This window comes from Symphalangus syndactylus, chromosome 14, assembly GCF_028878055.3.
Source record: "Symphalangus syndactylus isolate Jambi chromosome 14, NHGRI_mSymSyn1-v2.1_pri, whole genome shotgun sequence".
In the NCBI taxonomy this organism is placed as follows: Eukaryota; Metazoa; Chordata; class Mammalia; order Primates; family Hylobatidae; genus Symphalangus; species Symphalangus syndactylus.
In genome coordinates this window covers 12,181,913-12,204,042 of record NC_072436.2, presented here as the reverse complement: position 1 = coordinate 12,204,042, position 22,130 = coordinate 12,181,913, and the positions used below count along the sequence as shown (strand labels likewise).

At 52.1% G+C, this 22,130-nt stretch overlaps 2 protein-coding genes across 27 annotated transcripts in view; one reads left to right on the top strand and one right to left on the bottom strand.

The window, feature by feature from the left end:
* AFMID (arylformamidase) overlaps nucleotides 1-9,275 on the bottom strand; it is a 20,284-nt gene extending 11,009 nt beyond the window's left edge. For 10 of the 24 annotated variants that reach the window (XR_010115538.1, XR_010115539.1, XR_010115544.1 and 7 more), the window contains exons 1-2: nucleotides 8,509-8,607; nucleotides 5,064-5,154 (exon numbers count right to left, since the gene is read on the bottom strand). Coding sequence is in view for 15 of the 24 variants with exons in the window: in XM_055240757.2 (XP_055096732.1) it covers nucleotides 5,064-5,154; nucleotides 8,509-8,571 (154 nt within the window). In the remaining 9 variants the exon portion in view is untranslated. Of the gene's footprint in view, nucleotides 1-5,063; nucleotides 5,155-7,110; nucleotides 7,204-8,508; nucleotides 8,608-9,113 lie in introns of those variants that run through there. The other 14 variants (XR_010115537.1, XR_010115536.1, XR_010115543.1 and 11 more) reach the window with 3 other exon arrangements.
* Nucleotides 8,702-22,130, top strand: TK1 (thymidine kinase 1). Of its 3 annotated transcripts, none has more exons than XM_055240759.2 (7): nucleotides 8,702-9,015; nucleotides 9,126-9,157; nucleotides 10,734-10,844; nucleotides 13,548-13,641; nucleotides 20,601-20,690; nucleotides 21,050-21,169; nucleotides 21,275-22,130. In XM_055240759.2, the coding sequence occupies exons 1-7, from the start codon at nucleotides 8,824-8,826 to the stop codon at nucleotides 21,464-21,466; spliced, it is 831 nt and encodes a 276-aa protein (XP_055096734.1). In that variant the 5' UTR covers nucleotides 8,702-8,823; the 3' UTR covers nucleotides 21,467-22,130. The 3 variants fall into 3 exon arrangements, with proteins under 3 accessions (XP_055096734.1, XP_055096735.1, XP_055096733.1); XM_055240760.2 differs by having other exon boundaries at nucleotides 8,736-9,015; nucleotides 21,437-22,130; XM_055240758.2 differs by having other exon boundaries at nucleotides 8,736-9,015; nucleotides 21,050-22,130.

Genomic DNA, 22,130 nt, shown 5'->3' with positions numbered 1-22,130 from the left:
AAAAAAAAACAGGACTGCAGGGCTGCACGCGGCAGCCTGTGCCTGTAGTCCCAGCACTTTGGGAGGTCGAGGCGGGCAGATCACCCGAGGCCAGGAGTTCGAGACCAGCCTGGCCAACATGGCGAAACCCTGTGTCTACTAAAAATACAAAAATTAGCCGGGCATGGTGGTACACATCTGCAATCCCAGCTATTCGGGAAGCTGAGGCACAAGAATCGCTTGAACCCGGGAGATAGAGGTTGCAGTAAGATGAGATAGCACCACTGCCCTCCAGCCTGGGCAACAGAGTGAGACTCTCCCTGTCTCAAAAGAAAAAAAAAAAAAGAAAGAAACTGTCACCTTTAAACACTCACTCCCCATTCCTCCTTCCCCTTGCCCCTAGCAACCACCATTCCATTTCTTGTCTTTATTATAAATTTGACTTCTCTAGGGACCTCATTTAAATGAAATCATACAGAATTTGAACTTTTGTATCTGGATAAAAAATAAATACAACATTTTGCTGACTGTAAAATGTATTTTTTTGGGCCAGGTGCAGTGGCTCAATCCCAGCACTTTGGAAGGCTGAGGCAGGCGGATCACCCGAGGTCAGGAGTTCGAGACCAGCCTGACCAACATGGAGAAACCCTGTCTCTACTAAAAATAAAAAATTAGCCAGGCGTGGTGGTGCATGCCTGTAATCTCAGCTACTCAGGAGGCTGAGGGAGGAGAATCACTTGAACCTGGGAGGCGGAGGTTGTGGTGAGCCGAGATCGCGCCATTGCACTCCAGCCTGGGCAACAAGAGCAAAACTCTGTCTTAAAAAAAAAAAAAAAAAAAAGTATTTTTACTGAAGGTCACAGTAAAACTAATTTAAAAGCCAGTGGTAAAGGAAATGGTTCTTTTTTTTTTTTTTTTTTTTTTGAGACAGAGTCTTTCTCTGTCCCCCAGGCTGGAGTGCAGTGGCGCGATCTCGGCTCACCACAACCTCCACCTCCTGGGTTCACGCCATTCTCCTGCCTCAGCCTCCCGAGTAGCTGGGACCACAGGCGCCCGCCAGCACGCCCGGCTAATTTTTTTGTATTTTTTAGTAGAGACGGGGTTTCACCGTGTTAGCCAGGATGGTCTCGATCTCCTGACCTCGTGATCCACCCGCCTCGGCCTCCCAAAGTGCTGGGATTACAGGCTTGAGCCACCGTGCCCGGCCAGGAAATGGTTCTTAAACCCCCTCTCTGCCAGCCTCCTGCGCCCTGGCCATACTCACACAGCGGTTAGACTTTGTTCTCCCTGAGCCCAGACGAGGGAGGGCGGCCAGGCCTTGATGGGGATGAGGCTGTCTACTCATTAAAAGCGAACATCCCCCATTGCAACTTAATAGGCTGGCATTGTAAGGACAAATACACATCAAAAATGAGAAAAAACGTAATTCTCCCTGGTGCAAAGAAGGAAAAGTGTGGCTCATGCCTATAATCCCAGCACTTAGGGAGGCGAGCAGATCACCTGAGGCCAGGAGTCCCAGACCAACCTGGCGAACATGGTGAAACCCCCCCCTCTACTAAAAATACAAAATTAGCTGGTGTGGTGGTGTACACCTGTAATTCCAGCTACTCGGGAGACTGAGACACAAGAATGTGAGACGCAAGAATGGCTTGAATCCAGGAGGCAGAGGTTGCAATGAGCCAAAATCACGCCACTGCACTCCAAACTGGGTGACAGAGCGAGGCCTTGTCTCAAAGAAAAAAAAAAAAACCCCAATACGTAAAGAAATATGCAGCCTTGAACTCCCAGGCAGCAGTCATCTTTCCACTTCAGCCTCTCAAGTAGGTGGAACTGCAGGTGCACACTACCACACCCTGCTGATTTTTAAATTTTTTTTTTTTTGAGATGGAGTCTCGCTCTGTGGCCCAGGCTGGAGTGCAGTGTCGCGATCTCAGCTCACTGCAACTCCGCCTCCCGGGTTCAAGCCACTCTCCTGCCTCAGCCTCCAGAGTAGATGGGACTACAGGTGCCTGCACCACGCCCAGCTAATTTTTTGTATTTTTAGTAGAGACAGGGTTTCACCGTGTTAGCCAGGATGGTCTCAATCTCTTGACCTCGTGATCTGCCCACCTCAGCCCTGCAAAGTGCTAGGATTACAGGTGTGAGCCAGCACGCCTGGCCTTTAAATTTTTTGTAGAGGCAGGTTCTTGCTATGTTGTCCAGGCTGGTTTCAAACTCCTGGCCTCAAAGGATCCTCGTGCTTTGACCTCCCACAGTCCTGGAATTACAGGCATGTGTGACAGTTCCTGGCTTCTTTTGTTTTTTTTCTTTTTAATCTTTTCCTTTTAATTTTCTTTCATTCATATGACTTGAAGGTTCAATAGTGTGTGCTTTTTACATCTGACTTCCTTTCTCAATAGGGTCAGCTCTTTATCACTCAAGACAATTAAGACAGGCAAACAGGTTTGCTTACAGCTCTTTTTTTTTTTTTGAGACGGAGTCTCGCTCTGTTGCCCAGGCTGGAGTGCAGTGGTGCGATCTTGGCTCACTGCAAGCTCCACCTCCCGGGTTCACACGATTCTCCTGCCTCAGCCTCCCAAGTAGCTGGGACTACAGGCGTCTGCCACCACGCCCGGCTAATTTTTTGTATTTTTAGTAGAGACAGGGTTTCACCGTGTTAGCCAGGATGGTCTCGATCTCCTGACCTCGTGATCTGCCCACCTCAGCCCTGCAAAGTGCTGGGATTACAGGCGTGAGCCACCGCACCCGGCTGCTTACAGCTCTTGTATGTTTCACCACACTCATGTATTTATCGAGCAAATAGAGATGAATTTGGAACAGAGCTGGGCACAGCAAGGAACATGAAGAGCCCAGGAAACAGCTCCACCCCAATCTATTGAGACAGGAGGATGGTGGAATTGCTGGAATATACTTCTAACAAGTCTGTTCCTCCTCCTGGGTTCTCTCTGTTTAGAAAACCACCAAGCCCAAGAGCCCAGGCATCTGCCTCTGAAAGGCTGTGTTGAGCCTGCTGCATCAGAGTTAATTTGCCAAGCACGGCTGGCTGCGTCCTCACCCACACTTCCTCCTCGGGGCCTGCTCCCCATCCCAGCACAGATGCATTACCAGGTGTTCAAATCGTGGTACGGCACTTTGCAGATACAGGGTAGAGATGGAAATGGACCTTAAGACTTCACTAGTTTACAGGTTTCCAAGTCCAGATTTCTTTAAAGAATGAAAAGGTGAAAGGCCAGGCATGGTGGCTCCAAGGCAGGTGGACGACCTGAGGTCGGGAGTTTGAGACCAGCCTGACCAACATGGAGAAACCCTGTCTCTACTAAAAATACAAAATTAGCCAGGGTTGGTGGCACAGGCCTGTAATCCCAGCTACCAGGGAGGCTGAGGCAGGAGAATCGCTTGAACCTGGGAGGTGGAGGTTGTGGTGAGCCGAGATTGCACCTTTGCACTCCAGCCTGGGCAGCAAGAGCAAAACTCCGCCTCAAAAAAAAAAAAAAAAAAAGTCCGGGCATGGTGGCTCACACCTGTAATCCTAGCACTTTGGGAGACCCAGGAGGGCGAATCACCTGAGGTCAGGAGTTCAAGACCAGCCTGACGAACATGGAGAAACCCCACCTCTACTGAAAAAAAAAAAAAAAAAAAAAAAAAAATACAAAACACTTAGTAGGGCGTGGTGGCGCCTGCCTGTAATCCCAGCTACTTAGGAGGCTGAGGCAGGAGAAGCACTTGAACCCAGGAGGCGGAGTTAGTGGTGAGTCGAGATCACGCCATTGCACTCCAGCCTGGGCAACAAGAGCGAAACTCTGTCTCAAAAACAAAAAAAAAAGGGCTGGGCACGGTGGCTCACGCCTGTAATCCCAGCACTTTGGGAGGCCGAGGCGGGCAGATCACGAGGTCAGTAGATCGAGACCATCCTGGCTAACACGGTGAAACCCCGTCTCTACTAAAAATACAAAAAATTAGCCGGGCGAGGTGGCGGGCGCCTGTAGTCTCAGCTACTCGGGAGGCTGAGGCAGGAGAATGGCGTGAACCCGGGAGGTGGAGCTTGCTGTGAGCCGAGATCGTGCCACTGCACTCTAGCCTGGGCGAAAGAGTGAGACTCCATCTTGAAAAAAGTAAAAAATAAAAAAAAGAAAGAAAAGGTGGCCAGGTGCGGTGGCTCACGCCTATAATCCCAGCACTTTGGGAGGCCAAGGTGGCCAGATCACGAGGGTCAAGAGATGGAGACCAACCTGGCTAACATGGTGAAACCCCATCTCTACTAAAAATACCAAAATCAGCTGGGCGTGGAGGGGTGCGCCTGTAGTCCCGGATACTCAGGAGGCTGAGTCAGGAGAATCGCTTGAACCCTGGAAGCAGAGGTTGCAGTGAGCTGAGATCGTGCCACTGCACTCCAGCCTGGGCAACAGAGCAAGACTCAGTCTCAAAAAAAAAAAAAAAAAAAAAAAAGGCTTCATTGCTATTTTTTTTTTTTTTTTTGGAGACAGGGTCTCACTGTTATCCAGGCTGGCGTGCAGTGATGCAATCTCAACTGACTGCAACCTCTGCCTCCCAGATTCAAGCAATTCTCATGCCTCAGGTTCTCGAGTAGCTGGAATTACAGGTGTCCAGCTAATTTTTGTATTTTTTTGTAGAGATGGGGTTTTGCCATGTTGGCCAGGCTGGTCTCGAACTCCTGGCCCCAAGTGATATACCTGCCTCAGCCTCCCAAAGTATTGCTTTTTATGAATAGTGACTGCATTCCACATTCAGCAGCGGATGGGGAATATTCCTCTGTTCACTTCACCTCTGTATGCCAACCACAGCCCACAGCCTTACGGGCCTGGGTATGGTTGGCTGAGCAGGAAAGGCCAGGCATGGTCGACTGCCATGGACCTCCCCCGGACCTCTCCTGCCTCCAGCAGTCCCTGCAGCAAAGGGGCCTGGGCACCTGCCCCTGAGCAGCGAGGTTTATAAAGTGCCTGGTGTTTGGGAAATGCCCCTCGAGGCCCAGGTGGTGCAGCGCAGCCCCCCAACCCCTAGCATTCTGAACCACTGCCACATGCTAAAGGCCACCCAATGTGGCCACGGAGAGGTCACACTCGTACCTTCAATTCCTATTTGTGAGTAGGTCCTCAAGGATTCCTCTGCTCCCAGTCGGACAACCCATCGGCTGGGACAGTACTGATTCTCCAGCTCCTGCAGGGCACAAACATGAGGCTCCATAAGACTTTCCTTCTCAACAGAGTGTGCCCCTCCCCCTCGCCCATGCCCGGCTGCTCCTCTCTGCCTTAGAAGCCCTCTCCCCAGTATCCCAGGGTCTCCAAGATGCCCTCGGATCCATGGTCTAGAGGTATACCAGCGACCGCTGTGCCTTTAGCCAGCTGGCAGCCTTAAGGGGAGATGAGGTCCTCCAGACGAATCCAGTTAGTGCCATCATGGGCACCACTCCCACAGCAGTTACGACCAGGGGAGCTCAGGTGGCCCAGTGGCTCACACCTGTAATCCCAGCACTTTGGGAGGTCGAGGCGGGTGGATCACCTGAAGTCAGGAGTTTGAGACCAGCCTGGCCAACATGGCAAAACCCCGTCTCTACTGAAAATACAAAAATTAGCCGAGCGTGGTGGTGTGCACCTGTAATCCCAGCTACTTGGGAGGCTGAGGCAGGATAATTGCTTAAGCCTGGGAGGCAGAGGTTGCAGTGAGCCAACATTGCACCGCTGCACTCCAGCCTGAGCGACAGAGCAAGACTCCATCTCAAAAAAATAAAAGGAGGAGCTGATCTGCCCTGAGAGGGTGCGATTCTGACCACAGGAGGTCACTGCACAGTCAAAGGCACAGAGGTGAGGAGTAAGGAATGAAAGGTCAGTTTGCAAATGCTGGCAGGCCCTATGGCTGACGCACAGAGGTGAGGCTGGGAGGCCGGGCTGGAGGGGGAGGGGAGGTGAATGTCGGGCTAACACCTTCACACCTTGTGCAGAAAGTAACAAGGAACCATTCTGAGGCAGTTTGGAGAATTAAAAAAAAAGAAAAGAAACAGAGGCTGGGCGCGGTGGCTCACGCCTGTAATCCCAGCACTTTGGGAGGCTGAGGCGGGATCACGAGGTCAGGAGTTCGAGATCAGCCTGACCAACATGATGAAACCCCATCTCTACTAAAAATACAAAAATTAACCGGGCGTGGTGACGCGCACCTGTAATCCCAGCTACTCAGGAGGCTGAGGCAGGAGAATAGCTTGAACCAGGGAGGCAGAGGTTGCAGTGAGCCAGGATCATGCTACTGCATTCCAGCCTGGGCGACAGAGTGAGACCCCGTCTCAAAAAAAACAAAAAACAAAAAACAGAAAATGCCAGACGCGGTGGCTCTGGCCTGTAACCTCAGCACTTTGGGAGGCCAAGATAGGCGGATCACTTGAGTCCAGGAGTTCCAGACCAGTCTGGGCAATATGGCGAAACACCATCTCTACAAAAAATATGAAAAATCAATCGGGCATGGTGGTGGACACCTGTAGTCCTAGCTATTCGGGAGGCTAAGGCAGGAGAATCGCTTGAGCCCAGGAAGCAGAGGTTGTAGTGAGCCAAGATTGTGCCACTGCACTCCACCCTGAGAGACAGAGCAAGACCCTGTTTCAAAAAAAAAAAAAAAAAGACCGGGCGTGGTGGCTCAAACCTGTAATCCCCACACTTTGGGAGGCCAAGGCGGGTGGATCACCTGAGGTCAGGAGTTTGAGACCATCCTGGCCAACATGGTGAAACCCCGTCTCTACTAAAAATACAAAAATTAGCTGGGCATGGTAGCAGGCGCCTGTAATCTCAGCTACTCAGGAGGCTGAGGCAGGAGAATCGCTGGAACTCGGGAGGTGGAGGTTGCAGCAAGCTGAGATCCCACCATTGCACTCTAGCCTGGGTGACAACAGCGAGTCTCCATCTCAAAAAAAAAAAAAAAGTAACAAGGAACCAGATTTTGAAGAAAGGGCTCAAAACCATCATGAGAAATGGGAAGTCAGGGCGACCTCACGGAAAGGCCTGAGGTCAAATGCCATCTGACCTCCCTCACTTACTTACTGTTTTATCCTGAACAAGTTACTGAGTCTCTGGGATTCAGTTCCCTTACTGGTAGAAGGCATCTATCCAGGCCCGGCACAGTAGCTCACACCTGTAATCTCAGCACTTTGGGAGGCTGAGGTGGGTGGATCACTTGAGGCCAGGAGTTCAAGACCAGTCTGTCCAACATGGCGAAACCCCGTCTCTATTAAAAATACAAAAATTGGCCAGGTGCAGTGGCTCATGCCTGTAATCCCAGCACTTTGGGAGGCCAAGGTGGGTGGATCATGAGGTCAGGAGATGGAGACCATCCTGGCTAACACAGTGAAACCCCATCTCTACTAAAAATACAAAAAACTTAGCCGGGCATGGTTGCGGGTGCCTGTAGTCCCAGCTACTCGGGAGGCTGAGGCCGGAGAATGGCATGAACCCTGGAGGCAGAGGTTGCAGTGAGCCGAGATTGCGCCACTGCACTCCAGCCTGGGTGACTGAGCGAGACGGTGTCTCAAAAAAAGAAGGCATGTATCCAAATCACAAGGTTAAAAGGGATAAAGCATGCAAGTAAAATAAAGCAAGCCACTCAGTGTGGGTTGCTTCTTCCTCCCAGTGAAGGGGCTCTTTGTCAGAGGTCCTTGGATCTGTCCAATCCATACCTGCAAAGGTTATTACCTGTAGGATCCTTACAGCCACACCCGGCACACTCTGTGATCACTACCACCATCTTTGTTGCTATTATTTATGATCATGATTATACAATGGGTTTCTTTTCTTTTTTTTTTTTTTTTTTGAGCCACCGCACCCAGCCTGTATGTTTCTAACCTTCACAACAACCCCAATGTAAATACCAGCTGTTCTGAATCCTTCAGCCTGTGCCACATAAGCACAGACCCAAAAACATTGTGTAACCTCAGATCAAGGTCCAGAACTTTGGCCCCTAACCTCCTGCGGGTCTATGGATTTTTTTTTTTTTTTTTTTTTTTTTTTGAGACGGAGTCTTGGTCTATCACCCAGGCTTCCAGGCTGGAGTGCAATGGCATGATCTCGGCTCACTGCAACCTCCACTTCCTGGGTTCAAGCAATTCTCCTGTCTCAGCCTCCCCAGTGGCTGGGATTACAGACGTACATCATCACGCCCGGCTAATTTTTGTATTTTTACTAGAGACGGGGTTTCACCATGTTGGCCAGGCTGGTCTCAAACTCCTAACCTCGTGATCCACCAAAAGTGCTGTGATTACAGGTGTGAGCCACCAGGCCTGGCAGGGTCAACGGATATTATTAGCATAGTCAGGACTTCAATTTTCTCTATCCTGAAAATCGGGCTAACAAAAATCCTTAGGAGAAGGTAAAATACACCATGGTGCTCAAGCACTGGGGACCTGGCACACACTAGGCGCTCAGCATGCCCACAGGACTGGTCTAGATGGCTTCTAAGCTTCCTTCTTAGAATTCCAATCTAATAAATGAGCTAACTCCGCCCTAGCCCCTTAGTCCCTCCCCGCAATCCGCCTACCTCTGCAGACATCTTCTTCCAAGGAACTTCGCTTGGGAAACCCACACCCGACACATCCATCATGGCGTCTACAGCCAGATGGGCGTGCGTCCTGCTCTTTTATATGGCCAGAGCCCCGCCTCGCTCCGCCCCCTTTAAATTTGGTAGGCGGAGCGAGGCGGGGCTCAGACCAGGCCCCACCCCGATCAGCGACGTCCAACGCCCTGATTTCCAGGCCCTCCCAGTCCCTGGGCCCACGTCCCGGATTCCTCCCACGAGGGGGCGGGCAGCGGCCAAATCTCCCGCCAGGCCGGCGGCCGGGCGCTGATTGGCCCCATGTCGGCGGGGCCGGCTCGTGATTGGCCAGCACGCCGTGGTTTAAAGCGGTCGGCGCGGGAACCAGGGGCTTACTGCGGGACGGCCGTGGAGAGTACTTGGATCCGTGAATTTCCCGGAGGCGCAATGAGCTGCATTAACCTGCCCACCGTGCTGCCCGGCTCCCCCAGCAAGACCCGGGGGCAGATCCAGGTGCGGGGGCCAGCCCCGCGCGTGGCTGGGGATGAGGGGGTCGTGGTGATAGCCTGTGCCCAGGCATCCGCGCAGGGCGGGCCCTCAAATGACCTCACCTTCTCTCCTAGGTGATTCTCGGGCCGATGTTCTCAGGAAAAAGGTAATGGCTTCGCGGGGCTGGGGTGGAGCTCCTTTCTCTTCTCCGGGGACCCCTTGCCCCTTCCCTTCCCTTCCCCTAGAAGGACCAGCACAGCCTCCTACAGCTCCCGCCCGGGATGCTCCTCCTCCCTTGAATTCGGTCCAGAAGGAAGTCTCCGCCTCCTTCTGCCCAGGCCAAGCCCCTCCTCCTGTGTGGACGCCACTCCCTCCTGGAGCTGGTGACAGCTGGTTACGGCTTAGCTCTCCTCCCCACCAAGTCCTCTGAGAAGGCGGCAACCAGTTATGTCCACTGTAGGCCAGGCATTTTTGTACACCCCTATTCAATGTGGCTGTTTCCTTATAAGGCCAAGGAAATGCAGTCGCTTTCTGCACCAAGGAGTCTGAAGCCGTGGAGCCTCTGCTCTCCTGAGGTGATAGAACCATTCCCTGACCCAGGTGGGGCTAGTGAGTTTCCTGAGTAAACTACCCACCCACCATTGTTTTTGTTTTGTTGTTGTTCTCGTAGAGGTAGGATCTTGCTATGTTGCCCAGGCTGGTCTCAGACTCCTGGGCTCAAGCAATTCTCTCACCTCCGCCTCCCAAGTAGCTGGGACTGCAGGCGTGCACGGCCTCCACCCAGCTAATTTTATTTTATTTTTGTAGAGCTGGGGTCTTGCTATGTTGCCCAAGCTGGTCTTGAACTCCTGGTCTCAAGCAATCCTCCTCCTTCGGCATCCCGAAGTGCTGGGATTACAGATGTTAGCCACCATGCCCTGCCCCAACATTCTTTTATGGCCCTGGGGATCACTTCAGCTCAAACCCCTTGCTCAGGAAGATGAGGCTCAGAGGTGGACTTCTTGGATCCAGAAGCAAGTGCTTTTGACACTGCACACAAAGGCTTTCTGAAATTAATTTAGAAAAGCTCTATGCTGGGCGCGGTGGCCCATGCCTTTAATCCCAGCACTTTGGAAGGCTGAGGTGCGTTGATCACTTGAGGTTAGGAATTTGAGACCACCCTGGTCAAACATGGTGAAACCCCATCTCTACTGAAAAAAAAAAAACAACAAAAATTATCTGGGCGTGGTGGCAGGCTCCTGTAATCCCAGCTACTCAGGAGGTTGAGGCAGGAGAGTCTCTTGAATCCAGAAGGCAGGGGTTGCAGTGAGCTGAGATCGCTCCACGGCACTCTAACCTAGGCAACAGAGCGAGACTCTGCCTCAAAAAAAAAAAGAAAGAAAAGCTCTGAACTCTGGGAACAACTCTGAGATGAGGTTACTTTGGAATGCCGTCGCAGGTCCCCTCTACATGTAGCCTTTGCTTCTGCCTTCCCCACTACATCCTGGAGAAGGTTACTCCTCCCACACTTCCTGGGACCACCTGAGTACCATTCCTGGACCTCTTCTCCATAGAGAATTCTGACTTCCAACCCTCTTTGTAGGGATATTATACCCTGCCTGCTCTGCCCTGCTCTTTTCTGGCTGTGGTGGGCTCAGTCTGCATACCACTAGGGACAATGAGGAGCCAGGCTTGTTGGGGAGGGGTCTCCTTCTCCCACTCCTCCCGCTGTGGACCTCACCTGACCCTCTCTCCTCTTGCAGCACAGAGTTGATGAGACGCGTCCGTCGCTTCCAGATTGCTCAGTACAAGTGCCTGGTGATCAAGTATGCCAAAGACACTCGCTACAGCAGCAGCTTCTGCACACATGACCGGTCAGTCCCTGCCCCCTGCAGTCCTGTCCAGTGGAAAATCACAAGGCACAGGACACACTGTTAGAACTCTCTTTAATGGGGGTGGTTAATCATGCTGACCTGGCATTGAACGATTCAAATCAGCACACTTTCCAAGGTGCTTGGCAAGGTAGTACACACTCTCCATTCCCTGGGCTGGAGCCAGTGGTTCTCCACTGAGGGTGATTTTGCCCCCAGGGTCCATTTGACAATGTCTAAAGACATTTCTAGTTGTTGCAACTGGAGAGGGGAGGGGATGCTACTGGGCTTTAATGTGTAGAGGTCAGGGACACTGCTGCTAAGGGTCCTGTGGTGCACAGGACGGCCCCCATGCAAGAATGAGCTGGCCCCAAATGTCAGGAGCCTGCCAATGTTCAGAAACTCTGCTGTAGGGTTTCAGCTTCACACAGGCTGCAAACTGGTTTGGTTTGGCCTGCACGTTGATTTTTGTTTAATTTTTTAGTTGTCCGTTGTTGGCTGGCTCCCGGTCACCTGGCAGCCTTCACGCTTCCCTGTTTTATGTGTAGCTGTTTGAACTCGCTGGACATTTCTGCCTGCAACCTCAGGTTGTGAGTTAAATTCACTTCCTTGGCAGCAGATGTGGGCCTGATGTTTCTGAGCCTGAGACGCTTTGCTTGGTCCTCTGGACTTGTCCACCTGGGCACCCAGTGGCAAAGCCATGCTGTGCCACACATCATAGGGCTTTGGCCTCAGAGCCCTGGCTGGGAGCTATATCCGAGAGTTGCTACAGCTGTGCAGAGAACAGATCCACCCGGTGTGTGGCTTTCGGTGGGAGCTGAGGGGCTCCTGAAGCCAGATGGTGGTGGAGTGGAGGGCGCCTGGGGCTTGGAGTTGCATGTGGGGATGTAACCGCACTTCCTGGCCATGCTGTCTGTTGTCGGTCATTGACTTTTCCAAATTTGCTTCCTCATTCCTAAGATGCGATGTCCACAGCACAGGGTGGTGTTACACCTGGCGGGGACAGGGAAAGCAGAGGAGGTCACTTCGTTCCAGCTGTTGGAAGTGCAACTTCTGGAGTCAGTCAGATCCGGGATTAAATATGAGTTCTGCCTGTGTGTTACAAGTCATCTCTTAACATAGGCCACAGAGGCCAAGGCTGGGCCAGCAGCATTGACGGCTCCAGAGAGGCTGCCCTTGCAGGGGCCACAGCTGGCCTCCCACCTGCCCTCACTTTGTCTTTCTCTGTTTAGGGAGGGAAGAGGGAATTTAAAATGCCCAAAATACTGTTTCACACATTCTTTCCAGAACTTGAAGTAGGATTATAGCAAGGTAATAACGAAACAATAGTTGTAAAGTATGTTTTTTTGTTTGTTTGTTTGTTTTTTTTTTTTGTTTTTTTTTTTTTTTTTTTTTTTTTGAGACGGAGTCTTGCTCTGTCGCCCAGGCTGGAGCGCAGTGGCGCAATCTCGGCTCACTGCAAGCTCCACCTCCCGGGTTCACGCCATTCTCCTGCCTCAGCCTCTCTGAGTAGCTGGGACTACAGGCGCCCGCCACCACGCCCGGCTAATTTTTTGTATTTTTGGTAGAGACGGGGTTTCACTGTGGTCTCGATCTCCTGACCTCGTGATCCACCCGCCTCGGCCTCCCAAAGTGCTGGGATTACAAGCGTGAGCCACCGCGCCCGGCCTGTTTTTTTGTTTGTTTGTTGTTTGTTTTTGAGACAGGGTCTCTCTCTGTCACCCAGGCTGGAGTGCAGTGGCTCAATCATAGCTGTTACGTGACCCCAAACCCTTGGGCTCAAGTGATCCTCCCACCTCAGCCCCGAGTAGGTGTGACGACAGGCGCACACCACCACACCCACTTAATTTTTAGACTTTTTGTCACACAGTGTCTCACTGTGTTACCCAGGCTGGTCTCGAACTCCTGAGTTCAAGTGATCCTCCCATCTTGGCCTCCCCAAAGATTACAGGCATGAGCTGCTGTGTCTGGCCAGAATACAGGATTTTAAAATTTATATTTTGTAACATAATTAATATAAAGACAAATATAACCCAGGCCCAGTTCTAGTTATTCATTCTTCTGAATTTTAAAAGGAAACATTTGGCCGGCCCCTAATGGTATCATGGGCCCTGGTACCTGATGAAGTTGGCCTAGTCTGCCTCCAGCTCCTGAACAGTGGAAGAGCTTTTAGTCTCATTGAGCTTTGTATTGGACATTACTGATTTCTAGTCCAAAGCATCAAGTGAAGTGGCTTGTATAAATAACTGGTTTTCCTCTGGGAGGCTAAGCCGGGTGGATCACTTAAAAGTTAGGAGTTTGAGACTAGCCTGGCCAACATGGTGAAACCCCATGTCTGCTAAAAATACAAAAATTAGCTGGGTGTGATGGTGTGTGCCAGTAGTCCCAGCTACTCTTGAGGCTGAGGTGGGAGAATCGCTTCAGCCCCTTGAGAATTGGGAGGTGGAGATTGCAGCAAGCCGAGATGACTTCACTGCACTCCAGCCTGGGTGACAGAGCAAGACTCTGTTTCAAAAAAAATAAATAAATAACTGGTTTTCTGGACGAGGGCCTTTCCCATTGGTGCTAACTTCTCAAAGCCCGGCTGGGTGAACACTGAGCCTGCTTTGCAGGTAGCGGGTGGTCACGACAGTGCCATTCCCTGGGCCCTGCACTCTGGCTTCTGGCCTCCCTGGCCCTGCTCACACTCTGGCTTTCTCTTCCCAGGAACACCATGGAGGCGCTGCCTGCCTGCCTGCTCCGAGACGTGGCCCAGGAGGCCCTGGGCGTGGCTGTCATAGGCATCGACGAGGGGCAGTTTGTAAGTTGGCTTGTCCTGGCATCACTCTTCCTGCCAGCTCCTGCTCTGTCCTCCCGTTTTCCCTCGCTGACTTGGAGGTTATCTGATCTTTTAGTAAAATAACAAGGTTAAATAGCTACAACTAGTGTTGGAATACCCTCTGAAGGTCCCTTTCTAGTTTCCCTGTCGTAGTCATGTAGGATTCATTTTACCTTTTTTGTTTTGAGACGGAGTTTTGCTCTTGTTGCCCAGTCTGGAGTGCAATGGTGCGGTCTCACCGCAAACTTCGCTTCCCGGGTTCAAGCAATTCTCGCCTGTCTCAGCCTCCCGAGTAGCTGGGATTACAGGCATGCGCCACCACGCCCAGCTAATTTTATATTTTTAGTAGAGATGGGGTTTCTCCATGTTGGTCTAGCTGGTCTCAAACTCCCAACCTCAGGTGATCCGCCCCGCTTGGACTCCCAAAGCACTGGGATTACAGGCATGAGCTACCACACCTGGCCATTTTACCTTTTTAAAAATACATGTATCTATTTACTGGCAAGATGCAGTGACTCACACCTGTAATCTCAGCCTTTGGGAGGCCAAGGTGGACAGACCACTTGAGCCCAGGAGTTGGAGACTCACCTGGGCAACATAGTAAAACCCCATCTCTACCAAAAAAAAAAAAAATTAGCCAGTCATAGCGGCACACACCAGTGGTCCCTGCTACTCAGGAGGCTGAGGCATAAGGATGGAGCCTGGGAGTTGGGGGCTGCAGTGAGTGGTGATAGCGCCACTGCACTCCAGCCTGGGTGACAAGGCCAGACCCTGTCTCAAAAAAAAAAGGCGGGGGAGGTGGGGAGTAGTGTTTGGTTTGCCTCACGGTTCCTTTTGCTTGTTTCTTATACGTTTATTTTCTTCTTGTTGAAGTACATTTGTTAGTAGTTTTTGCAGCCAGGATGTATAGATGGGAAGCTGCCAGTCTTTGTATGGAAATCTTTCTTTTGTCATCTAGTTTAAGCTGAGCAGCAAGGGGTAGGTTGATCTTGTGTGGGTTTGTTTTTGTTTTTTTTTTTGAGACGGAGTCTTACTCTGTCACCCAGGTTGGAGTGCAATGGCGTGATCTTGGCTCACTGCAACCTCTGCCTCCCGGATTCAAGCGATTCTCCCACCTCAGCCTCCCAAGTAGCTGGGATTACAGGCACCCACCATCATGCCTGGCTAATTTTTGTAGAGATGAGGGTTCACCATGTTGGCTAGGCTGGTCTTGAACTCCTGACTTCAGGTGATCCACCCACCTTGGCTTCCCTAAGTGATGGGATTACAGGTATGAGCCGCCGTGCCCGGACTTTTTTTTTTTTTTTTTTTTTTGAGACGGAGTCTTGCTCTGTTGCCCTGGCTGGAGTGGAGTGACGTGATCTTAGCTCACAGCAACCTCCGCCTTTTGGGTTTAAGCAGTTCTGCCTCATCCTTCCGAGTAGCTGGGATCACAGGTGTGTGCCACCACGCCTAGCTCATTTATGTATTTTTAGTAGAGATGGGGTTTCACCATGTTGGCCAGGCTGGTCTGGAACTCCTAACCTCAGGTGATCCACATGCCTCGGCTCCCAAAGTGCTGGGATTACAGGCGTGAGCCACCACGCCCGGTCTTGATCTAGTTGCTTTGAAAAGTAGGAGCGCCGGTCATTGTGTTTTTGCTCAGAGGAAGGCCGCCATCTCTCTAATGTTACCTCTGGTCAGGTATTCTATCTGTTCTCTCTCAGCACAATGTGCGTAGGGGAAGCTTTGTTTCATTTATCCTGCTTTATAGCTGGTGTGCCTTTTCATTTCTGGGGAAGGAATGAAGCCATTATCACTTCAGGTATTTCTCTCCTCATCCCTCTCTGAAGTGTTCTGGGTTCCATCTTCCAAAGTGTGTTTTGTTTCAGTGACTATTTTTACATCTGCTGCTCTAATTCATCATGCACCATTTTGTTTGACAAGTTACTGTTGGGTTATTTTTAAATTTATGCTGTTCCTTCCATCATGTTTCTGAAAATCTTTTCTTAGATTTTTCCAGATTTTTCTATTTCTTCAGGAACACATTCTGCGGTTGAGTTTCTGGGTTATTTTCTGTTATCTTAGTTTTCTTTCCTCTGCTTTGGAGATTTTATTTTTGTTAGTTTATCACAAATGAATGAAACTGAAACTCTCTCCAAGGGGTTTAGCAGACTTGACCTCTTAGGTACTTTTAGGGTTGCCTTGAAGTACACAGTGTGGTGGTTTGATATAAACATAACAGGAATTTCTCACTCACAGACCCCTACGTGGTTCCAGGCCGGTTGATGGGGAGGCCGCCCACGAGGCAGCTTAGGTCCCCCTGGCTGGCTGTATGCAGACACCGAAGGGGAGAGCCGTGGCAGAGCCCCTGGGTGTGAGGTTTTCATGGGCCTGACCGGAAGCTGCAAACGTCACTGCTGCTGATCTTTCAGAGACTAGAACCTGGGCACAGGGCCACCTATAAGTTTAGTATACTTAGTCCAGTTCTTTTTTTGTTTGTTTTTAAAAAGAGTCTTGCTCTGTGGCCCAGGCTGGAGTGCAGTGGCGCAATCTTGGCTCCCTGTAACCTCCATCTCCCAGGTTCAAGTGATTCTCCCGCCTCAGCCTCCCGAGTAGCTGGGATTACAGGCTCCTGCCACCATGCCCAGCTAATCTTTTGTATTTTTAGTAGAGATGGGGTTTCATCATGTTGACCAGGCTGGTCTGGAACTCCGAACCTCAGGTGATCCGCCTGTCTCAGCCTCCCAAAGTGCTGGGATTACAGGCGTGAGCCACCACGCCTGGCCACACTTAGTCTAGTTCTATACCCTGGAGGAAGAATAATTGAGTTTGTTTGGTGAGTGCTTCGAGATCTCTACCCACCCTGCCTCCCGGCACAGAGCCAGGCTGCTCTGGCTTGAATACCCTGCCCGGACGTCACAGGGCCTGTACCCCCCACAGGCCAGTCCTGCCTTCCTGGTTCTGTTCTTGCCCAACATTCTGTATGAGTCACAGCTGCAAATTCCGTTCCCATGGGGAGGCTGACGGGTCCCTTCCCCTGTGCGGGGCATCTGCCCTGTGGAGTTGAGCCTGCCAGTGTCCGCTCTGGGTTCCCGACCACCCAGCAGCTGGCATCTCCTCCCCACTTGGGTGTGCCCATTCCGTTTCTGGCCTTCAGAGGTGCACTCCTGAGCACCCCCATGCCTCTGCGTATGTGGAGACGTTGCTGCTGCCCTGTGGTTGAGGGACTCCAGGCGAGAAAGTGAGCCCAGGCTGGGAAGAGGGCTGCAGCTGTTCTCTTTTGCTCCCAAACTGTGGCCTCGGAGTGCATCCAGGGATTTTGCATCAGCTGTGGGGACATGGCCCTCTCAGAACAAGGAAGCTTCAGCTTTGGCAAGGCTCTCCCTCCTTCAGACCTGCTGCTGTGAGTTGTTCAATAGCTCTGTTCTCCTGGCTCTGCGTAAACCTTGTTGACAGAGGCTGGTCCAGACCCCCGAGGCAGAAACTTTTCCCTTCTCCTTCCTCCTTCCTTGACATCCAAATGCCCCAAGTCATGAGCCAGCGTATTAAGTCCTGTCCCCTGTTCAGCCTATAGGAAGGATCTCTCGGTCTACTTCCTCCCTGGCCAGCAAGTAAAACTTGAGTTCATTCAGTGAGTATTTATTACATCCTATCCAGACATCAGCATTCTGCCCTGGCCTCTGTGTGCCCTTGTTCTCTTCAAGAAGTTCAGGGTCACCAGCCTAACCAACATGGAGAAACTCTGTCTCTACTAAAAATACAAAAATTAGCTGGGCGTGGTGGCGCATGCCTGTAATTCCAGCTACTCGGGAGGCTGAGGCAGGAGAATCACTTGAACCTGGGAGACGGAGGTTGCGGTGAGCCGAGATTGCCCCATTGCACTCCAAGCCTGGGCAACAACAAGAGCAAAACTCTGTCTCAAAAAAACAAAAAAAAACAAAAGAAATTCAGGGTCTTCCCATTGCAAGCCGTTCTAGATCAAGGAGAGGGGTTCCTAGCATGGGACCCCACAGAAGGACGGTCCTTCGCTCCTTCATCGTCTGCGTGGACAGTGGATGAAGCCTGGCCTAACCTGCCTTATTCCTGTTTTCTGGGTCAGCAAGGAAAGCCTTTCACAGAGTAGCCACCGTGCTGTCCTGAGGAAGGCCCTGGGTCAGAAGCTTCTATGCTTCTTTGTACCCCGGGTGCTCACACTGCTTTGTAGAAACCGTTGGCATCCAAGAGAGATTCACCTGGAAAACCCGAAGCTCGTAGCTGGGGGTGATGTGCTTCAGATGCTGGTGGTGGATGGGCACCCTGGCCCCAGCACCACCCCCACGTGTTCATCAACAGCTGCACAGTGTGTGGTGGGCTTGCAGGGTCGCTTGGCAACAGTAGGAGCTCTGATTTATATTTTTAAACTTTTTTTCTGGCTGGGCACGGTGGCTCACACCTGTAATCCCAGCACTTTGGAAGGCCGAGGCGGGCAGATCACTTGAGGTCAGGAGCTTGAGACCAGCCGGGCCAACATTGTGAAACCCCATCTCTACTAAAAATACAAAAATTAGCCAAGCGTGGTGGCACGCACCTGTAATTCCAGCTACTTGGGAGGCAGAGGCACAAGAATTGCTTGAACGTGGGAGGCAGAGGTTGCAGTGAGCCAAGATTATGCCACTGCACTCCAGCCTGGATGACAGCAAGACTCGGTCTCAAAAAAAAATAGACGAGGCTGGGCGCAGTGGCTCACACCTGTAATCCCAGCACTTTGGGAGGCAGAGGCAGGTGGATCACGAGGTCAGGAGATCGAGACCATCTTGGCTAACACGGTGAAACCCTGTCTCTACTGAAAATACAAAAAAATTAGCCGGGCGTGGTGGTGGGCGCCTGTAGTCTCAGCTACTCGGGAGGCTGAGGCAGGAGAATGGCATGAACCCGGGAGGCAGAGCTTGCAGTGAGCTGAGATCGTGCCACTGCACTCCAGCCTGGGTGACAGAGCGAGACTCCATCTCAAAAAAAAAAAAAAAAATAGGCCTTTTTGTGTTTTCTGTTCTACTACACAAGTAATACAGGTTGAGTATTCCTTATCCTAAATGCCTGGGACCAGAAGTGTTTCGGATTTCAGGTTTTGGAACATTTGCATATTCGTAATATCATGAGACCTTGGGAATGAGCCCCAAGTGTAAACACAAAATCCATTTATGTTTTATAGACATCTTAGGCACATAGCCTGAGAGTAATTTTATGTATTTAGTAATTTGGGCGTGAGCCACAGTTTTGACTGTGACCTGTCCCATGAGGTCAGGTGTGGAATTTTCCACTTGTGGTGGGCGCTCAGAAAGTTTCAGATTTTGGAGCCTTTCAGGTTAGAGACATGCCATCTATAATAAGTTTAATCTAGGAAAAGTTAGTGTCCGGCACGAGGCTCACGCCTGTGATCCCAGCACTTTGGGAGGCTGAGGCAGGCAGATCGCTGGAAGTGCTGGACGGGTGAGGAAGTGCTGCGTGGAAGAACCAAGCTCTTTGACTATGGACCTCAGCCCGAGGTTGGTCAAGAGGTGGAGCGAGTGGGGGCTGAGGACCTTCCTCCGTCCTGAAACCCTGATGCAGGAGAGTCTGGGGTCTGCCTTCTACCATCATGTGGAGGGTTAAGGAGCAAGGTTCTCAACTCAGGAGGGTTCTTCCCCTCTCAATTCCCACCCAGGGGACATTTCACAACAACTGGAAACAATTTTGTCACAGCTGGGGGGTGGGAGGTGTGTTCCTGGCATCTATCTAATGGGTGGGGGCGAGGGACGCAGCCCAACACCCTACAGTGCACAGGACACAGCGAGATTCAGCCTCAAATGGCAGCGATGGCAGCGTCAGCCCTCCAGGGGGTGTGCCCCTGGTGCAGGAGGTGTGCTGGCCCACAGCTCCTTGCAGGCTGGGAGCTGCATTTTCGTGACACATCATGAGTCCCCAGAGAAAAAGAGGGAACGAGTGCATGGTGGGGAGGGGCCCTGGCGTGCTGGAGTCTGGGTTTCCTTCTCCAGAGGCCACTGCAGTCAGCTGAGTGCAATCAGTCACGTTGGGCTTTGCTTGGATCTCACTGGAATTTTTCGAGCCACTCCTTAGTCCTCACCTTGCTAAGCCCTCACGTCTCAATAACCTCAAACCTCAGTACCTGGGCTGAGAAAGCCTGAGTGGCCCTGGGAGAGAGACCCCGCACCCAAGGACAAGGACATCCCTGCTTCACCCAACCCAAAGGCCAGTCTGGACATATGAACTCAACCAGCTAAGAGTGATATGATTGATTGATGAGAATCACCAGAGCACTTGCCAGAGTTTCAGCTTCTCCCTGGGCCAAAGTGAAGTTTGATTTACACAGTAAATGTGCTCTGTGCAGGCCCTGAATTTAGAAGGCTATGCTGTGTCATCCTGCTCTGTAAATGGCCAGTAGGACCCCCGCCCCCTTCTCAAGGCACATTACCTGTTTAAAAAGGGGGAGGCAAGAGCACAAAGCACCCACCTATTCACCGAAGAGCATGTATATAACTTAGGGCCTTCCATCCTTAAACAACAGGACCTTCCTTGCTCTTAGCGAAAAGGAAACAGGTTGAGAGATGTTAATTCATTGCCAAGGTCACACAGATAATGGGTCCGATTAAGAGCGGTGTCCGAGCCCAAGGCAGCAGGCCTTTGGCCCCTGCAGTGTTAAACAGCACAGCTGGTGTGGAAGTCTGATGCTGAGTCCTGGGTACCTGGACTTGGAGCGGAGGCTGGCTGCAGGGGGAAGGGGCTGCGCAGTTGTGGATGTGCCTGTCGTCTGCTGGGGGGCATGCAGATGGACAGTCCCCCGGCCTGGGGAGCCTCGTGGGAGAATTAGAGTTGCTCCGGCCCAAATGGCCAGAGTTGTCAGATCTGACAGCGTCTTCGCTGGGGCTCCAGGGAGCTGCTGCTGGGGTGGAAGCTCACGCTCTTTCTCCACGTGCCCTTTCCAGTTCCCTGACATCGTGGAGTTCTGCGAGGCTATGGCCAACGCCGGGAAGACTGTAATTGTGGCTGCACTGGATGGGACCTTCCAGAGGAAGGTAAGGCGTCTGATCCAGGTCTGGAGCTGGGATCGAGGAGGGCAAGAGGCTTCTGGGTGGGCACAGAGACACCAGCTCTGGGTGACCAGGGCTCAGCCACCACAGGGGTACAGCCAAGCTGCTCAGGCCTTGGCTGAGCCCAGGGACTCCATGGTCTGTGCAGACTGGGTGCCATCTGTTGTGGCAGGTGCTTTGAATTGGCAAAGGGACAGAGCCAGGCATGGTGCTCTGGGGGTTGGGGGAAGGACTAAGGTCAGAGCAAACTCTCCTGGCTTCACTGCTTGTGAATCAGAGGGTTTAAAAGAAAAACCCGCCTGGTGAGGTGGCTGAGCGCCCACTGTCTTTCCATGGGAGCGCAGCCATTTGGGGCCATCTTGAACCTGGTGCCGCTGGCCGAGAGCGTGGTGAAGCTGACTGCGGTATGCATGGAGTGCTTCCGGGAAGCCGCCTACACCAAGAGGCTCGGCACAGAGAAGGAGGTAGCCCCACCTGCCTTCCCTGCCTTCCCTGCGGGCCGGGGTGGGGGTGTGGCTCTGCCTCCTTCCTGTCCTGGCCCTTCACCCGTCCCCTGTCCCTGCGGCCAGGTCGAGGTGATTGGGGGAGCAGACAAGTACCACTCCGTGTGTCGGCTCTGCTACTTCAAGAAGACCTCGGGCCAGCCTGCCGGGCCAGACAACAAAGAGAACTGCCCAGTGCCAGGAAAGCCAGGGGAAGCCGTGGCTGCCAGGAAGCTCTTTGCCCCACAGCAGATTCTGCAATGCAGCCCCGCCAACTGAGGGGCCTGCGAGGGCCGCCCGCTCCCTTCCTGCCACTGCCGCCTAGTGGACGCTGCCCCGCATGCTGCCTGGCCACTCCAGGAGGAAGTCGGGAGGCGTGGAGGGTGACCACACCTTGGCCTTCTGGGAAGTCTCCTTTGTGTGGCTGCCCCACCTGCCACATGCTCCCTCCTCTCCTACCCACCGGCCTGCTTAAAGCTTCCCTCTCAGCTGCTGGGATGATCGCCCAGGCTGGAGCTGGCCCCGCTTGGTGGTCTGGGATCTGGCACCCTCCCCCTCCTTGGGGTGAGGGACAGAGCCACACACTGTTGACATCAGCCTGCTTCTTCCCTTCTGCGGCTTTCACTGCTGAGTTTCTGTTCTCCCTGGGAAGCCTGTGCCAGCACCTTTGAGCCTTGGGCCTCACTGAGGCTTAGGCCCCTCTGCCTGGGATGGGCCCTCCCCTGAGGATGGCCTGGACTCACACCTTCTTGTTTCCTTTTGGGCGCAAAGCCCTTCCTACCTCTGATGATGGTTTCCACAGGAACAACAGCATCTTTCGCCAAGGTGGGTGGCACCAACCTTGCTGCGACTTGGATCCCAGGGGCTTATCTCTTCAAGTGGGGAGAGAGGGCAGGGTCCACGCCTCTGCTGTAGTGTATGAAATTAACTAATTTAAAATTCA

Bases quoted from the DNA above. Each gene is read 5' to 3' on its own strand.
- TK1 (XM_055240758.2), top strand. From the start codon at position 8,824: ATGTCGGCGGGGCCGGCTCGTGATTGGCCAGCACGCCGTGGTTTAAAG. The intron at 9,016-9,125 runs GTGCGGGGGCCA...CTTCTCTCCTAG, and splicing joins AGACCCGGGGGCAGATCCAG to GTGATTCTCGGGCCGATGTT. The intron at 9,158-10,733 runs GTAATGGCTTCG...CTCCTCTTGCAG, and splicing joins CCGATGTTCTCAGGAAAAAG to CACAGAGTTGATGAGACGCG.